This window comes from Glycine max, chromosome 15 (assembly GCF_000004515.6).
Source record: "Glycine max cultivar Williams 82 chromosome 15, Glycine_max_v4.0, whole genome shotgun sequence".
In the NCBI taxonomy this organism is placed as follows: domain Eukaryota; kingdom Viridiplantae; phylum Streptophyta; class Magnoliopsida; order Fabales; family Fabaceae; genus Glycine; species Glycine max.
This window is the reverse complement of record NC_038251.2, coordinates 10675206-10698857: the sequence shown is the minus strand read 5'-3', so window position 1 is coordinate 10698857 and position 23652 is coordinate 10675206. Positions and strand designations below refer to the sequence as shown.

General features: G+C 33.4%; 3 protein-coding genes and 1 pseudogene across 3 annotated transcripts; 3 read left to right on the top strand and 1 right to left on the bottom strand.

Moving 5' to 3' along the window:
* Positions 1 to 358: 358 nt before the first annotated feature.
* LOC100801058 (berberine bridge enzyme-like 8) lies at positions 359 to 2395 on the top strand. The gene has a single exon (XM_003547291.5). The coding sequence runs from the start codon at positions 594 to 596 to the stop codon at positions 2271 to 2273; it is 1680 nt and encodes a 559-aa protein (XP_003547339.1). The 5' UTR covers positions 359 to 593; the 3' UTR covers positions 2274 to 2395.
* A 3659-nt stretch (positions 2396 to 6054) lies between these two features.
* Positions 6055 to 10320, bottom strand: LOC100800516 (alpha-glucosidase-like; annotated as a pseudogene).
* Positions 10321 to 14057: 3737 nt separating this feature from the next.
* On the top strand, positions 14058 to 18612 carry LOC100777498 (alpha-glucosidase). Its single transcript, XM_003546236.5, has 5 exons — positions 14058 to 14407; positions 14565 to 15283; positions 16202 to 16432; positions 16547 to 17193; positions 17285 to 18612. Exons 1-5 carry the CDS (start codon positions 14091 to 14093, stop codon positions 18182 to 18184), a joined length of 2814 nt encoding a protein of 937 aa, XP_003546284.4. The 5' UTR covers positions 14058 to 14090; the 3' UTR covers positions 18185 to 18612.
* Positions 18613 to 19324: 712 nt separating this feature from the next.
* Positions 19325 to 23577, top strand: LOC100799987 (alpha-glucosidase). Its single transcript, XM_041010013.1, has 5 exons — positions 19325 to 19828; positions 20121 to 20830; positions 21252 to 21482; positions 21601 to 22247; positions 22452 to 23577. Exons 1-5 carry the CDS (start codon positions 19608 to 19610, stop codon positions 23349 to 23351), a joined length of 2709 nt encoding a protein of 902 aa, XP_040865947.1. The 5' UTR covers positions 19325 to 19607; the 3' UTR covers positions 23352 to 23577.
* The last annotated feature ends 75 nt before the right edge of the window (positions 23578 to 23652 follow it).

Sequence of the window (23652 nt, the reverse complement as noted above, 5' to 3'; positions counted from 1 at the left end):
GAAAGTAAAATCAACCTTATTTGGAGGGGGGGAAATTAAAATATATATTGATAGAGAAAAATTGATAAGAAAAATAAAATATTGAGTTAATGCTTGCTTAATTTTCTTCTAGTAGATTTTATCTTTAATTTTACACATAAATTTAATAAGAATTATTTTGTAAATTTTTTTATTTATTTACCAAATAATTATTTATTATAAGTTAAAAAATAGAATAATTATGTAAAAAAAAATTGCCCCCTTTAATTTTATATGTGCAAAGTTCAGACTACCGACATTTTTCAGTAAGCAAATCACGTTTCAGATAAGTGGACCGAATTATTTTATAAGAAAGTTTCGTTGGCTCCAAGTCTTATAGAAGCATGCTAGATAAGTGGAGCTGGTTGGTAGGTATCACAGTGTGTGAAAGCCTTTTTGCGAACGAGAGGTTGCAACATATTCCAGGTATCCAAATTTGCAACCTAAGATCTGTACCTTTATGGTAAAGGAATTGCATTGATGTTTGGTGCTTTTAATACCATAGTTGGTTGGTTAGTACTTAGTTCTAAGTTCTAACTTTCCATCAAGTACTAAGCAAATAGAAGAAAGTAAAAATGGGACTTTCTTCTACAACACTGCTTCCAATTGTTGTGCTGCTTTCTCTTCTTTGCACAGCCTGTGCCAGAAATTCAGCTGAAAACAACTTTGTTCACTGCCTTGTGAACCATTCTGAGCCCTCTCACCCCATATCTGCAGCAATTTTCACACAAAAGAGTTCCTCATTCTCTTCAGTCTTGCAAGCCTACATCAGAAACCTACGTTTCAACACCTCCACAACCCATAAGCCGTTCCTCATTGTGACCCCATTTCAAGTCTCTCATGTGCAAGCAGCCATTGTTTGTGCCAAAAAGCACAGCTTGCTGATGAAAATTCGAAGTGGCGGCCATGACTATGAAGGGGTGTCTTATGTGGCCTCACAGCCATTTTTCATCCTTGACATGTTCAATCTCCGATCCATTGAGATCGACATGGACACCGAAACCGCGTGGGTCCAAGCCGGTGCAACGCTTGGCGAAGTTTACTATAGAATTGCTGAGAAGAGTAAAACTCATGGTTTCCCTGCAGGGGTGTGTCCCACTGTTGGGGTGGGAGGTCACATTAGTGGTGGTGGATATGGCAATCTCATGAGAAAATATGGCACTTCAGTTGACAATGTTGTTGATGCACATATAGTGGATGCTCAAGGAAGGTTGCTTAATAGAAGAACCATGGGTGAAGATCTCTTTTGGGCTGTTAGAGGTGGTGGTGGAGGTAGCTTTGGTGTGGTTCTTGCCTACAAAATAAAGCTAGTTCGAGTTCCTGAAAAAGTCACTGTTTTCCAAGTTGGGAGAACCTTAGAGCAAAATGCCACAGACATAGTTTACAATTGGCAACATGTTGCGCCTAGCATTGACAATGATCTTTTCATTAGGCTCATCTTGGAGGTGGTAAATGGTACACAAACTGCAACAAAGACTGTGAGGGCTACCTTCATAGCACTCTTCCTTGGTGACTCCAAAAGCCTTGTTTCTCTCATGGATGAGAAGTTTCCTCAATTGGGTTTGAAGCAATTCGATTGCATTGAGACAACCTGGCTTCGATCGGTGCTGTTTTGGGACAACATAGACATTGCAACCCCAGTTGAGATTTTGCTTGAAAGACAACCTCAGTCTTTTAAGTACTTGAAAAGAAAATCTGACTATGTGAAGAAGCCAATTTCCAAGGAGGGTTGGGAGGGGATTTGGAACAAGATGATTGAATTGGAGAAGGCAATAATGTACTTCAATCCTTATGGTGGAAGAATGGCTGAGATTCCATCAACAGAAACCGCTTTCCCTCACCGTGCCGGGAACCTATGGAAGATCCAATACCAAGCAAATTGGTTTGAGGCAGGGGAAGAGGTAGCAGAATACCACATAAACTTGGTAAGAGAACTTCACAAATACATGACACCCTTTGTGTCCCAGAATCCAAGACAAGCTTTCATATGTTACAAAGACTTAGAATTGGGCATCAATCACCACGGTTACTATGGCTACTTTGAAGGGAGTGCTTATGGAGTTCAGTACTTCGATGATAACTTCAGAAGGTTGGTTCAAATAAAGACCAGGGTTGATCCCAGCAATTTCTTCAGGACTGAACAAAGCATCCCGGTACATAGCCATGTGGAATTTTTTAGAATGGTTACTGAAAAATCGTTGGTTTCTGTATTGTTCGGGTTGTTCGCATTAAATTGGATTCGGAACCTCAAGTAACATGTATTAGATTTCTCTTTGTAATTATTTAGTTTCCGTATCTATTTGTCTTATGACAAAATGTTGTGGTGTTAGTGAGTAACTTGGAACGGATTCCAATCTTATTCTTAATTAGTAATAAATTTGGTTTTGGAATGAAGACTTGATATTTAGAGCCAGTTTACATGTTTTAACTTTAATAACTAAGCCTTTGTGTGTAATTTATGAGATTAAACATATATTTAAGCCAAATTAACAATTTCAGTTATTAGTATCAGGCAACATTGAAAGGATAAATACTAACATATATTTAAGCCAAATGAACAATTTCAATTATTAGTATCAGACAACACTAGACTGAAAGAGTGAAAGGATAAATACTTAAAGTACTCGTACTTATATTAGGTAACTAATTCGTTAAACATAAGTAATTAATGTATTAAAATAAAATTTAATTTATTTGAATAACATTTGAGTTTAATCAAATAATTATTAATCAAATTTTATTTATTTTTTGATAAATTTAGATTAATTAGGTTTCTTTCCCTTGATAAATAAGAGAATTAAGAAAAAAATTTATTAATATTTTTTCATTTGTATTTCTTTTTGGAATTTATAATCTATACTTATAATAAAGAAAATATCTTCATTTGGTGTCCATATTTTATTGGACAGTTTTATTCTTAAATCACTTAAACTTTCAATTTTTTCTTCAAACCCACTTTAACCTCTGATTACTTTTATATTGTTAGCTTCTTTTATTCTATTTTTTTATTAACTACATTTAACTTCTGCTTTTTTTATTTATTATTTAAAAAATTTAGAAAAACACGCTCTTTCCCTAATTATTATAAAGGGAATAATTCTATTTAATGTCTACTTTTTTTTTATATTTTTATCCGCAACTATTAAAAATCATTAACCACTTCATTTTAATTTAGCTTTTTTTCTAATTATTTTAAAAAAAAATGACTACGTAAAATATAAAACTATACACATAGTTAAGTTGCAATTTCAGTCTAAGCACAAAATGCCTATTTTGTACTAGCTAGAATATGACGAAATGATGCACGGAGCCACATCCCTGTCTGAATTCATTGGGTTCCAACTTGCAATAATTTAGAGAACGATTGGTGTGGGCAGCACAAATAACGTGAATAGTAGTTAAATATTAACAAACTACGCCCAACAGATATGAGGTAAGATATGCGTGATTCATTAACTTCAATACATGTATTTGCACTGAACCTGTGTGGGCTGTGGCCCTTCTTTAGCCCTTGTGTTAAAACTTTCTTACACCCACAATTACTTTAATATCCGTCTTTTCCACGGGTGTTGAATTTATATTTTTATATGATTAATTATAAGGTTTTGATATATTTGTAATAGTTTTTGTAGTTTTTAAAAATAACTTTTAGTTAATATTATATATATATTTGTTAATTTATAAGCTCTTGTTATTTTTTAGTATGATTGCGTTAACAAACTTCTTGTTATTATTTTGATGGAGTGAGATTGTTTATAGGTATTTTGAGAATAATATGTCAATTTTTTGTATGTAAAAAAAAAGTTACAATTTGGAAATCATAAAATATAAAAAAATCAAACTTACAATTTCAAAAGTCATAAAATTTTAAAAAATAAATATACGACTTTAAAGTGATAAATAAATAAAATTTAAACTGAAATTGTAAAAAAACTTAAAAAAATTTATTACAACTTCTAAATCAGAGGTGACACTATATATTACTACTCATCCCATTTCAATAATAATTCAAAATCAACTCTCATATAAAAAAATCATAAAAAATTTACACCCATTTAATAAAAAAACGTATGTATCTTAGGCTAATATTTTTTAAGAAGGGCAGAACAAGAGAGATGAGCTGGACTTGGAGATAGCATGGACCACCAAGAATATGTATGGCAAAAACTAGAGATAGTGCCTTTTGGAACTATTGGCGTCAAGCAAATCGTTGAAGGAAAGGTGAAACACAAAAAGACAGAATTAGCTAATCCCGTATCAGGAGAAATTATTAGTAGACTAATTATTAAGTCTCTTGTATTATTATTTTTAAATTAAAAAACTCAAATATATATTTTACAAATATTAGTTAAAAATTTAAAATCTTCGTACTATCTAATAATTTTTCCTGTATCAGTAACATGCTGAAACTTGAAAAAGGTTTCCGGTTCGACCAAAAAAAATATGAATCTAGAGAAGAATGACAAGAGAGGGCAAGGCTGAAAGCCTGCAACGGCTCATGTGCTTTGTAAGAAAAGGAAACAGAGAAGAATAGAATAGAATAAGATAATAATTATAGTAACTAACAAAATTAATCCTAACAAATAAGGTAAATTATTTTATTTCATTTTTTTTTGTGAAAGGAGAAATTATTTTAATTGAATACAAACTAATTTTACGTTAATCAGGATCTCATGCTAGCATGCATGTTATTTACTTCAAGTACTAGCATAATTCATATTCGCAAAAAGCTTTTTTTTTTTTTTTATAAAGAAAAAATTGAGCTGATTTCACGCATTAATTCTCTCCAACTGTAGTTTTTTTTTTTTTGAAATAAAATATTTGATAGACAGATGCATACTCACTAACATCTAGAGAGATGAAGAAATAAAAAAGAAAAATAGTGGACTTATAAGAAATAAGATGTAACAAAAAAAAAAAAAAAGAAGAGATCAGACACAGAGAAGAGGGATGTCACATGGCCAATAAGTGTTTATTATAAAAAAAGTGTCCATTTATCGTTATGTTTTCCAACAAATTAAACCCCTTCTCTAAATCACCTTGTGACAGTTGTGTACAAATATTGTGTTTGAAATGTATAAATAAACCTATTGAGAAATGCTAATTTTGGACACACTTTTTTAACATTTTTTTATTGGTTAAAATTTATTAAAAATAATAAATTTTGTGAGTCACATATTATATTTAATTATTCTTTCTCTTAATTTTATAATTTTTAATAAATTTTAAAATATTAAAGGATGCGTTTGAAAGAATACGTTTCTAATACTTTTCTTAAATATTTGACGGAAACAAACAATGAAAATTCTCTTCAATGAAATTATGGCATTAATTAATCAAGTGACATCAATTAAATAAAATTCAAACTATTTCCAAATTTGAACGACTAATATTATGGCTAAATTAAAAACTATGCTTAAAAGAAATTATTTTAACTTACAGAAGAAATTTAATTTATTTTATCTTCTCTATTTTCTTCTCTTATGATATTATACAAGATATTATGCAAAAAATTATCCAAGCAAAACCTTAATATTTTTAATTTTTATTCTTTTATAAATATTATATATCTTTTTGAATTTAAAATTTAAAAACTTAACTTCTCATTTCTTTTCTTCTAAAATTAAGTTGACCCCCAAGAAAATGATGTCCTAAAATAAAGATGGAGAATGAAAATTGAAAACTTGAAAGGAAATAAGAATTACAAAACCACATAAATATTGGTGACGGGTTACACTCAAATATAAGTAAAAAACATGTGCTAATTAAGAAAATTAGTTTATATTTTAATCCACCATTCATAATTATTTTTTATATTTTAATCCGATTAAAATACATAACAAGCGACCAACTGTACCAATTAATACTCAGCTCTATTATTATTAATTGATAGAAAGAGATGTTCATAAATGAGCATAGTAGCCATATGTTAACATTTTTTTGGACAGCAAGCCATATGTTAACATTTATTTCTGATACCAAAAGATGACACTTGGGAAAATGCCATCCCTAGCTAGTAAGAAAGCACATGTATCTTTACCTGATTTTAATGTCCATCTTAAAGTCCTCTCCAATAAGCTGAGACAATTTTGAAACTTCCACAATATCAAACTGTGAGGAGGTATCATTTTGTGTTTTCACAAATTTCAAATTTTTCCTTGCTAAATTCTTGCTTTGCTTAGGTATCCCCAACACAGTTACTTTCTCTAAGATCCACTTTTTGTCCAAAGCAAATGCTCCATTGGTAACCTTAGATGTAACAAGAACGCTAGTAGTGTTCAGTAATGTGGCATTAAAGCTTACCAATGTCCCTGCTATGTCAAGTTGAAAAGTAGTGTTCCGAGCAGCTTCAGTTGTCATTGCTTCTCCTTGCATGGCCAAAATGTTACCTTCCCCAACATGCACATTTATGTGATCGGATGGAGCATCAAGAGTGACATTCTTGCCCGATTCGCCGTTCACCGAATTCGAGAAATTAAAGAGATCAAACCAGTTTCCTTTAGGGAAGTATGTATCAACAGTGGTTGCTCCAGATTTTAGCACAGGTGACACCAGAACCCCTTTACCTAATAGAAATTGTGAGCTTATTTCGTTAAGTTGTGACATCCTCAGGGAAAGAAAAGAAAAGGGGTCGTGCAATTGGTGTCCCTTTTGTGTGTGCTTCATACATCAGTGTGTACAAATAAGGGAGAAGACGATAACGGAGGCCAAGCACTTTCTTAGCTGAATCTGCAACGGAGTCCCAAAGATAAAGCTCTTGCCTATTGGAGTTCTTGTCTGAATGATCTCTGGCAAAAGGGTAAAAGGCCCCCAACTACGTACATTGAGGAAAACTAATTAATGCAGAGTTAGATACATGTATACAATGCTTTTGTTGTATCAAAATTGTATCATAATTAAACATTATAACAAGATATAAGGTTAGTTCAATAGTTTAGAAGGAAGGGCTTAAGAGTAATGGAAAGAGAAAAGAAGTCATAAATTTGAATCGTCATATATCACAAAACAAAGAAATTAACATTTGTCTATAAAACAAATCATAATTAAAGATTATATGTCCCTATATATATATTACTGCATGCATTTGAGAATCAATTTAATTACCTGTGTCCAACGGCGGCAAAGTTCTTCATTTGTACTTCCTAAGAAACCACATATATCTGCTCCAACCATTGGAATTCCAAAGATTCCGGAATTTAATATAGCCCGGATTGAGTATGCCAAATCATTCCATGAAGCAGCATTGTCTCCTGTCCAGTGGGCAACATACTTACCAGAACTCACAAAAGTTGATCTACTTAGGATGAATGGCCTTTTACCAGTTATATTCGTCAATGCCTTGTTTGTTGCTTTGGATTCTAGTAATCCATTCATATTGTGGAGGTTATACTAGCTCTGTGATATTACCAAAGTGTAAAGATGTTGGTGGGACTGTTCTGTCATTGATACCATGGGTAATTTTGTAGGGAGGGTTATCAAGAGTAGAATTTTCAATGGGAGAAGCAATGAAATTGGCCAACTCATTCATGTCAAGCCAAATACCATCGACAGGGAGAAGGTCCCTAAACAATTTGATTTCCCCACCCCAGAAATCTTGGGTGGTAGGGTTTAGAAAATCAGGTAAATAAACTGGTCCAGGCCAAACTTTACCAAGATAATTGGTTCCATTCCTCTTTATGTAGACATCAGCCTTTAAACCTCTAGGATAGGTTTCGTACGTGTCATTGATACCGATACCTGTTAATTCCAAAATTTAATTCAATTGATTTCGCTCAAATTAATGAATAAAAGATGCATGCACAGATGTTTCTAGATCCAACATTAATTAAGAACGTACATAATATGTATGATTTGTTTGAAGGAATAATGTTTATGGTGTCAAATTAGATAATTAAGTTAATTACCTGGATCCACGATAGGCACATATTTCTGACCATTTTGGTGAAGAGTGTCAACAAAATTTTTCATCCTTTCGATTGGAAAGTTGATGGGATCAAACGTGAAATCCTTATATGCATCCATCTAATCAATATCTGTCCACATAAATTCAAGGGGTATACCTGTTTTTGAATAGTTGGCAACAACAGTCTCGAGATCACTTACATTCTAGTAGCCATATCGACACTGATGAAAACCTTCACATACAACAGATAACATACATTAATGATCAATGATGTGAATTAACATGGGAATGAAGTAGATATATATAGTACTGGATTATAGCATTTGCAATGCATGAATCGACGACAAAATATATAAGGCTAGCATGGTGCTTGCAGCTAGGCAGGCAGTGATTATTTTTTTTTGTTCATAAGAATTAAATACAAATATCAGATAATTTATAATAACTCATCCACACTACTCAATCAACTAAACTAGATCCGACTCCGTAGTTATGATTTATTCAACTTGCCAAAGGACCAATAAGGAATGAGAGTAGGCCTGCCAATGAGTTGAGTGTACTGGTCCAACACCAGTTCAGGAGAGGATCCAGCGAAGAAATATAGATAAAAAACCCCAACAATTACCTTATAAGTAATGCGATCACCGATGTACTCGACGTCCATATATTCCATTGCTGTTGAGAAGCAACACCCCGTGTGTGGTGCCGGCCTTCACTCTTCCATCGGAGGAGGTTGATCTCACGTCCATGTAAAAAGGGTGAGAGCCATAGAGGTTGCTGTCCACGTTGGCGCTAGGAATGTCCGCATTCCACATGGTGAGGAGGCTCGGCTGAAGCTTGAAGGATTTCTTGGTGTGCTCACCGAGACCGTAAAGAGAGGCTCTTTGAGGTGGAAGAGAGGAAGATAGTTGCAGGTATTGATCCTTAAAAATAAGAAAATTTGAGGTGTTGGAAGGGTCTGGTGTGGTGTTGAAGAGGACATCATTGGAGGATTTGCGTGAGACTGTGAAGCCAAATGGGGTGGTTTTGTGGAGAGTGAAGATAAGGTCTGAGTCTGGATGAGTTAGTGTGAGATTTGAAGGAGAGTCTTGTGGCTGAGGCTGAGGCTGAGGCGTAGGAGAACTTTCAGGGGCACCTTTTCGCTATTGAGGGAGCCAAGAAGGTCATTAATTTTGGCAAGAGGAGCCTCTGGGAAATGGGAATGATGTCTTCTGGGATTTCCCATCTTTGGTTGTTGGAGTCAGTGATTCTCACTCTCAGCCTATCCTTGGTCTCAAAACTGCATGCAATTCAGATCAACCAATTATTTATATATATAGATCGATAAACCATGTGTCAAAATTTTATTATATATAGTATAAGACAAGTTACTGGATTTTTATAATTTTTTTAAAAGCTTGGGTACTTCACATATACATATGAGTGAAGTATCCAAGAATATTAGTATCAGATATAACTAAATTAAAATATTAGTGCTTTCATATTGTATGAGTGAATGGACAATACTTAACAACTTAAACTAATTGGTTGTTGATGATGTTGTTTGTTACCTGGCAGTGAGGGAGAGGTTTTTGATGTCGGGTCCATAAATATAGAGGGAATTTATGAGATTAAGGTTGACAGTCAAAGAGCTGTTTGTGGGATCATTGTTAACAGTTGAGATGGTGTAGCCATAACCAATTGTTTGATCATCCGATGATGAAGGGGAGCAAAAGATGAAACAAACACATACAAAAGATCATCTTAGTGTTGATAGTGGTAGCGACCTCAGTCCTCCATCGTGTAGCCATAATGTTGAAGTGAGTGTGAAAAAGGATAAGAAATGATAACATATCTTAGTGTTAGTTATATATAGTAAGCATGATAAAGCAAGGCGAGTTGACTTTTTTTAATACAAACGACTTGACTTTTTTGTTGACTTTTTTATTTTTGTTGAATACAAGCTAGTTGACTATCATGTCTTACATGAGCATTAAAGACTTATAGACCAAAATGGATTAAAAAAAACAATTTCTTGATTTGGTATAATTTTGAAATAATTTACCTAGCATCAGTTGCATGTTTTGATCACATAAGAGGCAGGAGATGTCATCATGAATGACTCTTTATGCTAGTATTTTGTCATTAAAGATATAAAAGATAATGTTTTATGCTAGTACACAATTGATATAAAAAAATATGACAAACAAAACATGAGACCACTCAAGAGGACTCTTCCTACTATAAGACAAAAAAATGAATATAAAGTGTCATTAAAGATAATGTCTCCTGCATTTTGTGTAACAAAAAATAATTCATAATAAATTATTTCAAAACTGCACCAAACGAGTAAATAGTTTTCTTGTTAACCCATTTTGGTCAAATAAGTCTGAGCATTACTCCTTGGAACCAACTACCATTTTTTCCCTCGTGCATTAAAGTGTATCAATCATGTTTGATCATTGATGCGAATGTGATTCAATTAGTCTTTTGCTTGACCAAATTTTCTTTTGGTAACCATCCATACCTTCATTTTCAATTCACGTTAGACTTTTCCTAATACTAACAAGCTCCTGGATCCATGCAATTCGTGGGATACAAGGGAATATAGTTTTAGAAATATAATTACATTCTGGTTATATTAAAAGATATTTACTAATGGAATATAACTTAATTGGTTGAATATAATAGGTAAATTATTGTAAATTTCTTAATACCTGTCTTTTTTAATTCATGTGGATAAAAAAATACTAAAAGATATTTTTAAGAATTAATTAAAATTTGAGATAAAATATGCTTTTAGTCCTCATGTTAAACATGACCAAAGATACTATATTTTAATATTAATGAATTTCATGTTCAATTTTTAAAAAAAATGTAAATTTAGTTCTTATTTTAGGCATTTTTAAATAATCAATTAATTAGTAACTAATTTGTATGTGTTTTTTATTTTGAAGATTAAATTCATAGGAATTAAAAACAGAAATAAAATACTATGTATATTTAATTAGAAATTATATTTGATATTGTATTACATTAGATTATTTAAAAATCATTCAATAGAAAAATCTATTTTTTTATCTCTACATATAAAATAATTAAAATATTAATAATATATTAATTTAGTGAACTAAATATTTAAGATATATAATTAATAATATATATATATATATATATATTAAAAATTAATATATCTAATAAATTATGTATTTATCAATAAATTTTGACCCTTCACAGTAATTATTTTTATATATTAATTAATTAATAGTTATATGTATAATATTGTTGCATTATACCAATAAAAATATATATTGGTAACATATTTATATACTTATCATTATGTACATTTAATTATAAGTTGTATAAGATAATATATTATACTAACTTATTTAAAAATATTTCAATAGTCAAATATATAATATAATTAATATTTATGAATAATATATTTATATTACTTTTAATATACTAAATATTTAATTTTGATGTAATTAAAAATATTGTGATTTAAAAAATTGTGTATAAATATTAAAAATGTTAAGAATAAAAATATGGGAAAAGATAAATTATTTTTAACTTTTATTTCCATAAATCCTTAAATTCTATTTTTTTACAGATGGACACCATATGAACTTTGATTTTATTTTAGGGAAAAGAGTATCTAACCACTCTAAATTTTACCTTTTTCACAAATACACATCCTAAACTTTAATTTCATCCTCTTAAACTTTATCATTTTTTTAATTAGACACCATAAAATTTATTTTTTTAATTGATCTTTAAACTTTATGATTTTTGTAAATAAAGACCTTGAACTTTAATTTCATTTTAATTGATACTTAAAATTTATCCTTTTGCAATCATTTCGTTCTATCAAATTAGAGTTAAATTATTTATCTTAAATGCCAACATTTAAGTATCAATTAGAATGAAATTAAAGTTTAAGATGTTTATTTACAAAAATCATAAAGTTTAAAGATCAATTAAAAAAATGAAGTTTATGGTGTCTATTTAAGAAAAAGGATAAATTTTAAGATATAATAAAAGTATAATAAAAATATGAGTTCCAAAAAAAACAATAAAAAGTCTTTATTTGATTTGTAATTATAAGTTTTATTGTGATTTATTGTTTGCAATAGATATTTATAAAAAAAATAAATGATTGGAATTTAAAATAAATAAATTGTTTAATTTAACAACAATTTAATATAAGACACTATAAGTCAATTTTAAGGATTAATTGAGATTCCGATGTCATCACCCCTGGGTTTGCTATGTCTTTATCATCTTTGTTATCACCATACAATTAATTACATCCTTAAACTAATTTTAATATGATAAAATCTCTAATTATATAAGATTATTTTGAAACAAAAATTTAGACAAAAAAAACTAAATCTAAATTTTACAAACTAAAAAAAATGATTATTATTTTTAGAAGTTTTGAACTTACAACTAAAATCACTTTAAACTGGCTTGGCTTGTCCCTTTGTTCAATAAAAACATGAGGGCATACATGAAATTCAAATTAATATATAGTGGACTCATTAGCAATTTGTAATTTTTATTCATATTACAGGACTATTAGTAAAAGATATGTATTTTTGATGTCCTAGTAAAAGATAATTCCTTAAAAAAAAAAAAATCTCCATCATTTATTATTTTAATATTATCCACATGTTTGGTGTAGCGTTGTCAAAGAAAGAACGCACGTTACTTGAAAAGTAAAATCAATTGGAGGAGAAATATATATTCATGTACTTGCATTGTTAACGCTAAAACAAAGACACTCACATCCTATAGATAAAAATGGTGGTAGACCACTTAATTGATGATCACGGTAGAATGCACCATGTCGGTTTGATTTTTTATAGAACGTGGGGGCAAATAAAGGAGATAAGTTGGAGATACGAGGGACCACCAATAATAATCATCAAATTTAATGCACCTCGTTTCAAAGTTTCAACAATTGCTTGGCGTTAAGCAAAGTTGAAGTGAAGCACAAAAGGACAGGATTTGCTCATCCCGTATCATTTCTTCATTGGGTTTATCGAAAGGATTTCCGATTTTCGAAGCTGATGACAAAGAATGAATTTTAGAGAAGAGTGACAAGGGGTAGCAACGCTGCAACTGCAAGGACACATGCATTGTAAGATAAGATATGGAAACAGATCGAGAAGAAGAAAATATGAAAATAGTCATCATAGTAGGCTACAAATTAATTTTACGCCAATGAGGATTTCACCCTAACGTGTAGTTTATTTACTCCAAGTAGCATATAATCCATATACTTATAGGTTTCTTTTTTTTAAATATTTTCACCCCCTTAAACAAGAGAAAAATTATGATGAACATACATTATAAAAAAATCAATATTTAAAATAAGTTTAGATATTTTTTTTTCTTGGTGTACAATAGTCTTATAGAAATTAGAATCTATAACCTTATACATACTACTTAAAACCCCATTTTTTGGCCAACCCTAGAAGGTTTAATACGTTTATATTTGATCATAAGGTTTAATAAGTTTATATCTGATCATGATCATGGTTATCTTTACACCAATACATTTCATTGAAAATAACTCATTTTTCTAGTGAATTTATATTTGAAATATAATGCTTTTCATTTTAATTTTTAGAATTTCAATTTTAACTTTTCATTTTTTTTGCACAGCTTTAACTTTTAAAAATAAAGTATAGGTTTTATAATTGTAAATATTTTTATTTCTAAAATAGACTATTTTACTTCTACTTGAATCTATGTTTATTTATAATCTAAGCATTCCTTTAAATTAATCAAATGATTGAGTACAAATGGTTAATATAAAAATTAAGGTTGAATTGTTTAAATAATATACAAATTTGATTCTTAATAAAAATAATTTTTAATCAAATTTTAATTAACTTCAAGCTGAATTTCAAATTAATGAATTTCAAATTAATAAGAAATCTTTTTTTTTGACGAATGGGATGATTAAAAAAAACAAAAAATTCCTTGGTGCAAAGAAAAGTCCTAATGCAAAGTGAAAATGGTGGATGCTTGCCAAAGTGACTTTATATCCAGCGAAAGAGCCATAATTTGAACAAATTGCGGAATTACACTTGCATCAAACATGATACGCTTATAACAAATACACGTGGGAAAATATTGTTGGTGGTTGGTTCCAAAGAAGACAACAAATAATGTTAATATGAGAAACAATAGTGAAGTTAACTTGCCTCGCCTCCATCATGCCATCATTTCCTATCCTTATTCACACACTCACTTCAACACTAACACTATGGCCACACGATGGAGAGTGACTAAAGCCACCGCTACTATCTTCAGTGTTTTTCTCATCTTTTGCTCCTCCTTTTCATCGTTGGAAGCAACACCAGTTGGTTATGGCTACACAATCTCAACTGTTTACAATTTTCCCATAACCAACTCTTTAACTGCAAACCTTGATCTCATCAAACCCTCCTCTGTTTTCGGACCCGACATTCCACACCTCTCCCTCACTGCCAGGTAATAACAACAACATCATTAACAACCAAATAATTAACGTTGTTGATTGCTGTCCATTCACACTTACACAATTCACACCATTAACTTGTCTTATACTAAAATTTTGACATGTAATCTATCTATGTATCTATCTAAAATTGGATGTTCTGAATTGCAGTTTTGAGAACAAGGATAGGTTGAGAGTGAGAATCACCGACTCCAATCACCAAAGATGGGAAATTCCACAAGAAGTCATTCCCAGAGGCTCCTCTTTCCAGTATTACCCTCTTCGCTCCCTCAATAGTAAACAAGGTTCCCCTCAGAAAAAACACTCTTTCAGTCTCACACATCCAAATTCAGACCTTGTTTTCACTCTCCACAACACTACCCCATTTGGCTTCACAGTCTCGCGCAAATCCTCCAACGATGTCCTCTTCAACACGGCACCTAACCCTTCCAACCCCGAAACTTTTCTTATTTTTAAGGATCAATACCTGCAGCTCTCTTCCTCTCTTCCATCACAAAGAGCCTCTCTATTCGGCCTCGGGGAACACACCAAGAGCTCCTTCAAGCTGCGACCGAACCAGACCCTTACACTGTGGACTGCAGACATTGCAAGTGCCAACTTGGACTTGAACCTTTATGGCTCTCACCCTTTTTACTTGGACGTGAGATCATCCTCTTTTGATGGAAAAGTGAAGGCTGGCACCACACACGGGGTGTTGTTATTCAACAGCAATGGAATGGACATTATGTATGGCGGTGATCAAATTACATATAAGGTCATTGGTGGGGTTTTTGATTTCTACTTTTTCGTTGGATCAACTCCTGAACTGGTGTTGGAGCAATACACTGAATTCATTGGCAGGCCTGCTCCCATGCCTTATTGGTCCTTTGGTAAGTCAAGGTTTTTAATTGCAGTCATGATCGAAGTGTTGTTGCGATCCTTGATATTGCGAGAATTTAAAGACAAATGCGATTAATGCAGCCAGGCAGCTGTAATTGCAGTCACAGATACTCTAAAATCCTTAACATTGTGGCCAAAATTGCAGACAATTTTATAAAATTTTGCTTTTGAGTCTTCAATTTCATTGTTTTTAACTATTGTTAAAGAAAAATAATATAGAAATGACAAGCTTTGAAACTTGAAAGGAGGTGTAATTTTTTCTACAGGTTATTGTATCATTGATAATAGAGTAGTACAACTGCTTAGCTTGTTTCTATAGTCTTGTAGTTTCCAGTGTCCTGTGATTTTGTGTTACAGATACCTGGGAACAAAGCAGTTAGTCATATGTTTAGTTGTTTACTTTTTGCTACATAAGTTTTTGAGTGAATATTGGTTCTCATATTGTAGATACATATACATACTGTAGATTCAAGGCAGAGGAATAATGAGCTACAATTATGCTATGGCATTAATAAAGGAAGTTATTTACATGTTTTCTCGAAAAAGAGAGGCTAGTAAATATAGCATGATTCCTTTTCGTATCTGAAGTAAAAATAGTAGGAGATAAAGCTAAAATGGCTTTGTTTTCTTTTCCTTCTTGAAAACTTTTAGCATTGACAAGTGATCACATTTTCTATTTTGTTAGTGACGAATCTTGCTACTCTGTTTCTTCCAAGGACAAATGGTCGATTCATGCCTCATTGAATTAAAGATGTGTTGGTGAACCTTGTGTACTTTATGAATTTATCTATGGAATGGGCCACAGACATCAAAATCTAACTTATCAATTGCAATTTTTCTGTCTATTCAAGCTAATCCATTTTATCTACTTCCCTTGTTAATCCACATAATTATTATCTATTGTGAAGGTTTTCATCAGTGTCGATATGGCTACAAGAATGTAAGTGATCTCCAGGATGTGGTTGCCAACTATGCAAAAGCAAGTATACCCCTTGAAGTTATGTGGACAGATATCGATTACATGGATGCATATAAAGATTTCACATTTGATCCAATCAACTTTCCGCTGGATAAGATGAGAAGTTTTGTTGATACTCTTCACAAGAATGGTCAGAAATATGTGCTTATCGTGGATCCAGGTACCTAATTTTTACACCATAAATTTTTTTTTAAAAACGAAAATCAAAATCATTATGCTTGAGGAAGCATCTGTACATTTTTTTTTATTAATTTGAGGCAAATTTTGGAAATAGGTATCAGTGTAAATGAGACATATGCAACCTATATTAGAGGTTTGCAGGCTGATGTCTACATAAAGAGGAATGGAAGCAACTATCTTGGTAAAGTTTGGCCTGGACCAGTTTATTATCCTGATTTTCTAAACCCTCGCAGCCAAGCATTTTGGGGCCGGGAAATCAAATTATTTAGGGACCTGCTCCCTATTGATGGTCTTTGGATTGACATGAATGAGTTATCTAATTTCATTACTTCTCCTCCCATTCCATTTTCTAATCTTGATAATCCTCCCTATAAAATTAACAATGTTGGAGATCAACATTCCATTAATGACAGAACAGTTCCAGCAACATCTTTACACTTTGGTAATATCACTGAGTATAATGTCCACAATTTATATGGACTACTAGAATCCAAAGTAACTAACAAAGCCTTAAAGGATATAACTGGCAAAAGGCCATTCATCCTAAGTAGATCAACTTTTGTGAGTTCTGGTAAGTATGCTGCCCACTGGACAGGAGACAATGCTGCTACATGGAATGATTTGGCATACTCAATCCCTGCGATATTAAATTCTGGAATCTTTGGAATTCCAATGGTTGGAGCAGATATATGTGGTTTCGGAGGAAATACAACTGAAGAACTTTGCCGGCGCTGGATCCAGGTAAAATTGATTCAGTAGTATGGATAATATTTTGACTTGTGTGAAATAAATAAACATATATATTTAACTTCTTTTATTTTCCTCAATGAAGTTGGGGGCTTTTTACCCCTTCGCAAGAGATCATTCAGACAAGAACTCCAATAGGCAAGAGCTTTATCTTTGGGACTCCGTTGCAGATTCAGCTAAGAAAGTGCTTGGCCTCCGTTATCGTCTTCTCCCTTATTTGTACACACTGATGTATGAAGCACACACAAAAGGGACACCAATTGCACGACCCCTTTTCTTTTCTTTCCCTGAGGATGTCACAACTTACGAAATAAGCTCACAATTTCTATTAGGTAAAGGGGTTCTGGTGTCACCTGTGCTACAATCTGGGGCAACCTCTGTTGTTGCATACTTTCCTAAAGGAAGCTGGTTTGACCTCTTTAATGTCTCAAATTCAGTGAATGCAGAATCAGGCAAGTATGTTACTCTTGATGCTCCATCTGATCACATAAATGTGCATGTTGGGGAAGGTAATATTTTAGCTTTGCAAGGTGAAGCAATAACAACTGTTGCTGCCCGGAAAACTGCATTTCAACTTGTGGTAGTTATCAGTAACAGCGGAAGTAGTTTTGGACAAGTGTATTTGGATGATGGGGAGGCACTTGACATAGCAGGGGTGAATGATCAGTGGACATTGGCAAGCTTTTATGGCGCATTACACAACAACAGTGTTTTAGTAACATCTAAGGTCACTAATGCAAGATTTGCTCTGGACCAAAGGTGGATCATAGACAATGTAAGTTTCTTGGGGATACCTAAGAATAAGAGATTTAATGGAATGGATTTGGCAGGAAATGAGTTGAAAATTGTGAATGGCATGGATTCAATGAGGACGGCAGTTGTGAAGTCAGAATTTGATAGCTCTTCTCAATTTGTTAATGTACAAGTTTCAAAATTGTCACTTCCTATTGGAGAGGAATTCAAGCTGGAGATAGAAATCAAGTAGAAGGGTACTTTAAGATAGCAAATTCCCACAAAGAATTTGTGCTCTCTTTATAGTTGCATCGTTTTGGCTCTTCGTTTTATCACTGCTAAGGTTACTATATAAGGATGTCATTTTCCCAAACCACGACACAAACATTCATAAAATGTCATATTTTGTGTCAGGAATAAATTTTACAGAATATTGTCAACATGGCTATGAAGTTCAAGCCTAAACGTATGTCTGCCTATCAATAACGGGGTGAGTATTACCTAGTACTGGTGGTCGCTCTTAATTTATGCAATCAATGTAGCAATTACCTTTAGTTGAGGTTCCATGAGTCCTACTCTTATAACTCTTCACACTCTATTTAGTTGGATTCATGCTAGCAGTGCAGTATCCACAAACATCTTTTGCGTAGACTGATAATAGAAACTACTGTTTCATTTGTAGTTCAACTTATATGAGATTTATTAACTTACCGAGGAAACCACAAACTGCTTCTGACACCAAATCTCAGGTCCCAACTGAATAGGTTAATTGGTCCTTTGACTTTATTTGATTCTGACTTTATTTTCAATGCGGGATTTCATTCATAACCCACGTTCCACTCACAACTCCGCTTGCAAATCACAATTCACTTGGATTCCCATTTCCTAACAAGTGCACAAATAATACACTCTGCACATCTACAACAAGCATGTCACTAGTGTCAAGACAGAATCACAGTAAATAAAGTGAGACGCTAAATTCAAATACATGAATAATTGTTCTGTGCACATCTAACATGTGTGTTTGGATGAACGCTAATAATGTTGATTTTGAATTTAATTTGGTTAATTTTGATTTTAAAATAGTGTGATTTATGTTTTGATGTTTTTATTTTAAAAGTTAGTAATGTAACCAAAAAAATTCTAAAACTTTGTAAAGTTACCTAAATTGCTTCAACTTAAAAATCAACACTAAAACCAAAATCATATCCAGATTGCAGAATCAAATATATAAAAATTTACTTAAAATCATGTTAATTGATTTTTGAATGTAATTCTGGAAAATTCAAAACCCACTCTACACAAGCACGTTACAGTGTGAAGTGATATAATCAGAGTATTTAATATAACGCGGTGTGGAAGTTTATGGGGTAACACCTACATATTCTTGATGATTATTGCAACCTTGTGCAACGGAAACAGTCTCCTCTAACAATTCGTAGAGATAGCAGCAGGACAAATGCCATCATATGTTAGCAAATTATAAAGGATTAATGTAATACTATTTCATATATCCTCAAGTGATCAAAAATCGATTTTTTAAAATTATAAATACCCGTGAGGAAAAAGTGGTGATTGGTTCCAGGTAGTAAAGCTCACAAAGTAAAAGACATGAAAGTCAACTCGCCTTCCTTCCACGATCATCCTTCGTTTCACATCCACACCCACATCAACACATGGCTACAACCACTGTCATCACTCCACTACTATTCTGTATCTGTGTTTGTCTTGGCTTCTGCTCCAGTTCTTTGTCAGAAGCAACACCAGTTGGTTATGGCTACATCATCTCAACTGTTAACAGTTATCCCATAAGCGTCTCTTTGGCTGCAAACCTTAAACTCATCAAACCATCCTCGGTTTTCGGACCCGACATTCCGCACCTCTCTCTTGCTGCCAGGTAACAACATCCAATTAATTAACGATGTTGACTATTGTCCATTCAGTCAATCACACTTAACGTAATTCATATCATTAACTTGTCTGATATAATTACTTTCTAGTTCTAGAGAATAAGTGTCTATGACGGATCCTAATCAATTTTTACATTACAGGTATTAAAAATTTTCAAAAAACTAATGACACTTGATAACATATCATGTGAAGATTCATTATCACCTAATAGTTTGTCATATCTATGTGATGTATCAGTCTAAATAATACTACTATTGCTTGTTCTAAATTGCATGCAGTTTTGAGAACAAGGATAGATTGAGAGTAAGAATCACTGACTCCAACAACCAAAGATGGGAAATACCCCAACAAGTCCTTCCCAGAGGGTCCCCTTCCCAATATTACCCTCTTTACTACTTCAATACCAACCAAGGTTTCCAACACTCTCTCAGTCTCACACATCCAGACTCAGACCTTGTTTTCACTCTCCACAACACCACCCCATTTGGCTTCACAGTCTCGCGCAAATCCTCCAACGATGTCCTCTTCAACACGGCACCTAACCCTTCCAACCCCGAAACTTTTCTTATTTTTAAGGATCAATACCTGCAGCTCTCTTCCTCTCTTCCATCACAAAGAGCCTCTCTATTCGGCCTCGGGGAACACACCAAGAGCTCCTTCAAGCTGCGACCGAACCAGACCCTTACACTGTGGAATGCAGACATTGGAAGTGACAACTTGGACGTGAACCTTTATGGCTCTCACCCTTTTTACTTGGACGTGAGATCACCCTCCGCTGATGGAACAGTCAAGGCTGGCACCACACACGGGGTGTTGCTACTCAACAGCAATGGAATGGATATTGTGTACGGCGGTGATCGCATTACTTATAAGGTCATTGGTGGAGTTTTTGATCTGTACTTTTTCTCTGGATCCTCTCCAGAACTGGTGTTGGAGCAGTACACCGAACTCATTGGCAGGCCTGCTCCCATGCCTTATTGGTCCTTTGGTATGTCACACGCACCAAATTGCTTTCATTACTTGTGAATTGGTATACACAGGAAAATTATTACATAGTATCCCACTATCATAATCCTGATTAATCTCCGTATGACGTATCCCACCATCATAATCTTGGTTAATCTCCATGTGACGTATCCCACCATCATAATCTTGGTTAATCTCCATGTGACACATAATTGAGTTTAATTAACATTTTCTAGTAAATTATAAAAAGAAAATTGAATATATTTCATTTGGAGATTGATCAGGACCATGTCATGTGGTGGTCCCAAGCTATACTCATGTGATGATCTCAGACCATACAATAATTTCTTGACACAGATTAAAATCTAAGTTATGAATTGCTATACATATAGTATGTCTATTCATGCTGATCCTCATTGGTATGATCTTTCTTGGTCGGGAAGGTTTTCATCAGTGTCGATGGGGCTACAAGAATGTAAGTGATCTTGAGGGTGTGGTTGACAACTATGCAAAAGCAGGTATACCCCTTGAAGTTATGTGGACAGATATTGATTACATGGATGCATACAAGGATTTCACATTAGATCCCATCAACTTTCCGCTGGATAAGATGATAAGTTTTGTTGATGCTCTTCACAAAAATGGTCAGAAATATGTGCTTATCTTGGATCCAGGTACCTAATTCTGACTATAGCAAAATTCTTTTAAACAAATAAAAATCATATTCTGCTCTTAATGTTTGAGGACATATCTATGCTTCTTTTATTAATTTGTGGTAGATTTTGGAAACAGGTATCAGTGTAAATAAGACGGATGCAACCTATGTTAGAGGTTTGAAGGCTGATGTCTACATAAAGAGAAATGAAGTCAATTATCTTGGTGAAGTTTGGCCTGGACCAGTTTATTACCCGGATTTTCTAAACCCTCGCAGCCAAGCATTTTGGGGTGGGGAAATCAAATTATTTAGGGACCTTCTTTCTTTTGATGGTCTTTGGCTTGACATGAACGAGTTATCTAATTTCATTACTTCTCCTCCCAATCCATCTTCTAATCTTGATAACCCACCCTACAAAATTAACAATGGTGAAGTTCAACAATCCATTAATTACAGAACAGTCCCAGCAACATCTTTACACTTTGGTAATATCACTGAGTATAATGCCCACAATTTGTATGGACTACTAGAATCCAAAGTCACTAACAAGGCATTGGTGGATATAACTGGTAAAAGGCCATTCATCCTAAGTAGATCAACTTTTGTAAGTTCTGGTAAGTATGCGTCTCACTGGACAGGAGATAATGCTGCTACATGGAATGATTTGGCATACTCAATTCCATCGATATTAAATTCAGGAATCTTTGGAATTCCAATGGTTGGAGCAGATATATGTGGTTTTGGAGGAAATACAACTGAAGAACTTTGCCGGCGTTGGATCCAGGTAAAATTGATCCTCAAATGCAGTAGTATGGGATTACATTTTCATTTTTTGAAATAGTATAAAGTAATCAATGCCTTCTTTGCCTAAATATACAGAAGTAACTTGTGAAAACTGAAAAGTACCACGATTTTTGTTTGTTGAAAATACATGCAAAAATGAACTACGAAATACCATATTATACTACTTTAATTTTTCTCAATGTAGTTGGGGGCATTTTACCCCTTTGCGAGAGATCATTCAGAGAAAAACTCCATCAGGCAAGAGCTTTACATTTGGGATTCAGTAGCTTCATCAGCTAGGAAAGTGCTAGGCCTCCGATACAGTCTTCTCCCTTATTTCTACACACTAATGTATGAAGCACATACAAAAGGGACTCCCATTGCAAGACCCCTTTTCTTTTCATTCCCTGAGGATGTCACAACATATAAAATAAACTCACAGTTTCTAGTAGGTAAAGGGGTTCTGGTGTCACCTGTACTACAATCTGGGGCTACCACTGTTAATGCATACTTTCCTAAAGGAAGCTGGTTTGACCTCTTTAATGTCTCAAATTCAGTGAATGCAGAATCAGGAAAGTATGTCACTCTTGATGCTCCATCTGATCACATAAATGTGCATGTTGGGGAAGGTAATATTTTGGCCTTACAAGGAGAAGCAATGACAACTGATGCTGCCCGAAAAACTGCATTTCAACTTGTGGTGGTTATCAGTAGCAGCAGAGATAGTTATGGACAAGTGTATCTGGATGATGGGGAGGCACTTGACATAGCAGGGGAGAATGATCAGTGGACATTGGTAAGCTTTTATGGCACATTACACAACAGCAGTGTTATCGTAACATCTAAGGTCACTAATGGAATATTTGCTCTGGACCAAAGGTGGATCATAGACAATATAATATTCTTGGGGATACCTAAGTATCAGAGATTTAATGGAATGGATTTGGCAGGGAATGAGTTGAATATTGTGAAAGGCACGGATTCAATGAGGACGGCAGTTGTGAAGTCAGAATCTGATAGCTCCTCTCAATTTCTTAATGTACAAGTTTCAAAATTGTCACTCCTTATTGGAGAGGAATTCAAGCTGGAGATTGAAATCAAGTAGAAGGGTATTTAAGATAGCAAATTCCCACCAAGAATTTGTGTTCTCTTTATAGTTGCATCGTTTTGGCTTTTCTTTTTACCACTGCTAAGGTTATTATATAAGCATGTCGTTTTCCCAAACCACGGCAGCAACATTCATAAAATGTCATACTACTTTGTATCATGAATAAATTTTACAGAATATTGTCAACATGGCTATGAAGATCAAGCCTTAACATATTTCTGCATATTAATAACGGGGTTAGTATTACCTAGTACAAATGGGTGGCTTATAATTTATTCAATCAAATTAGCTGTTACCT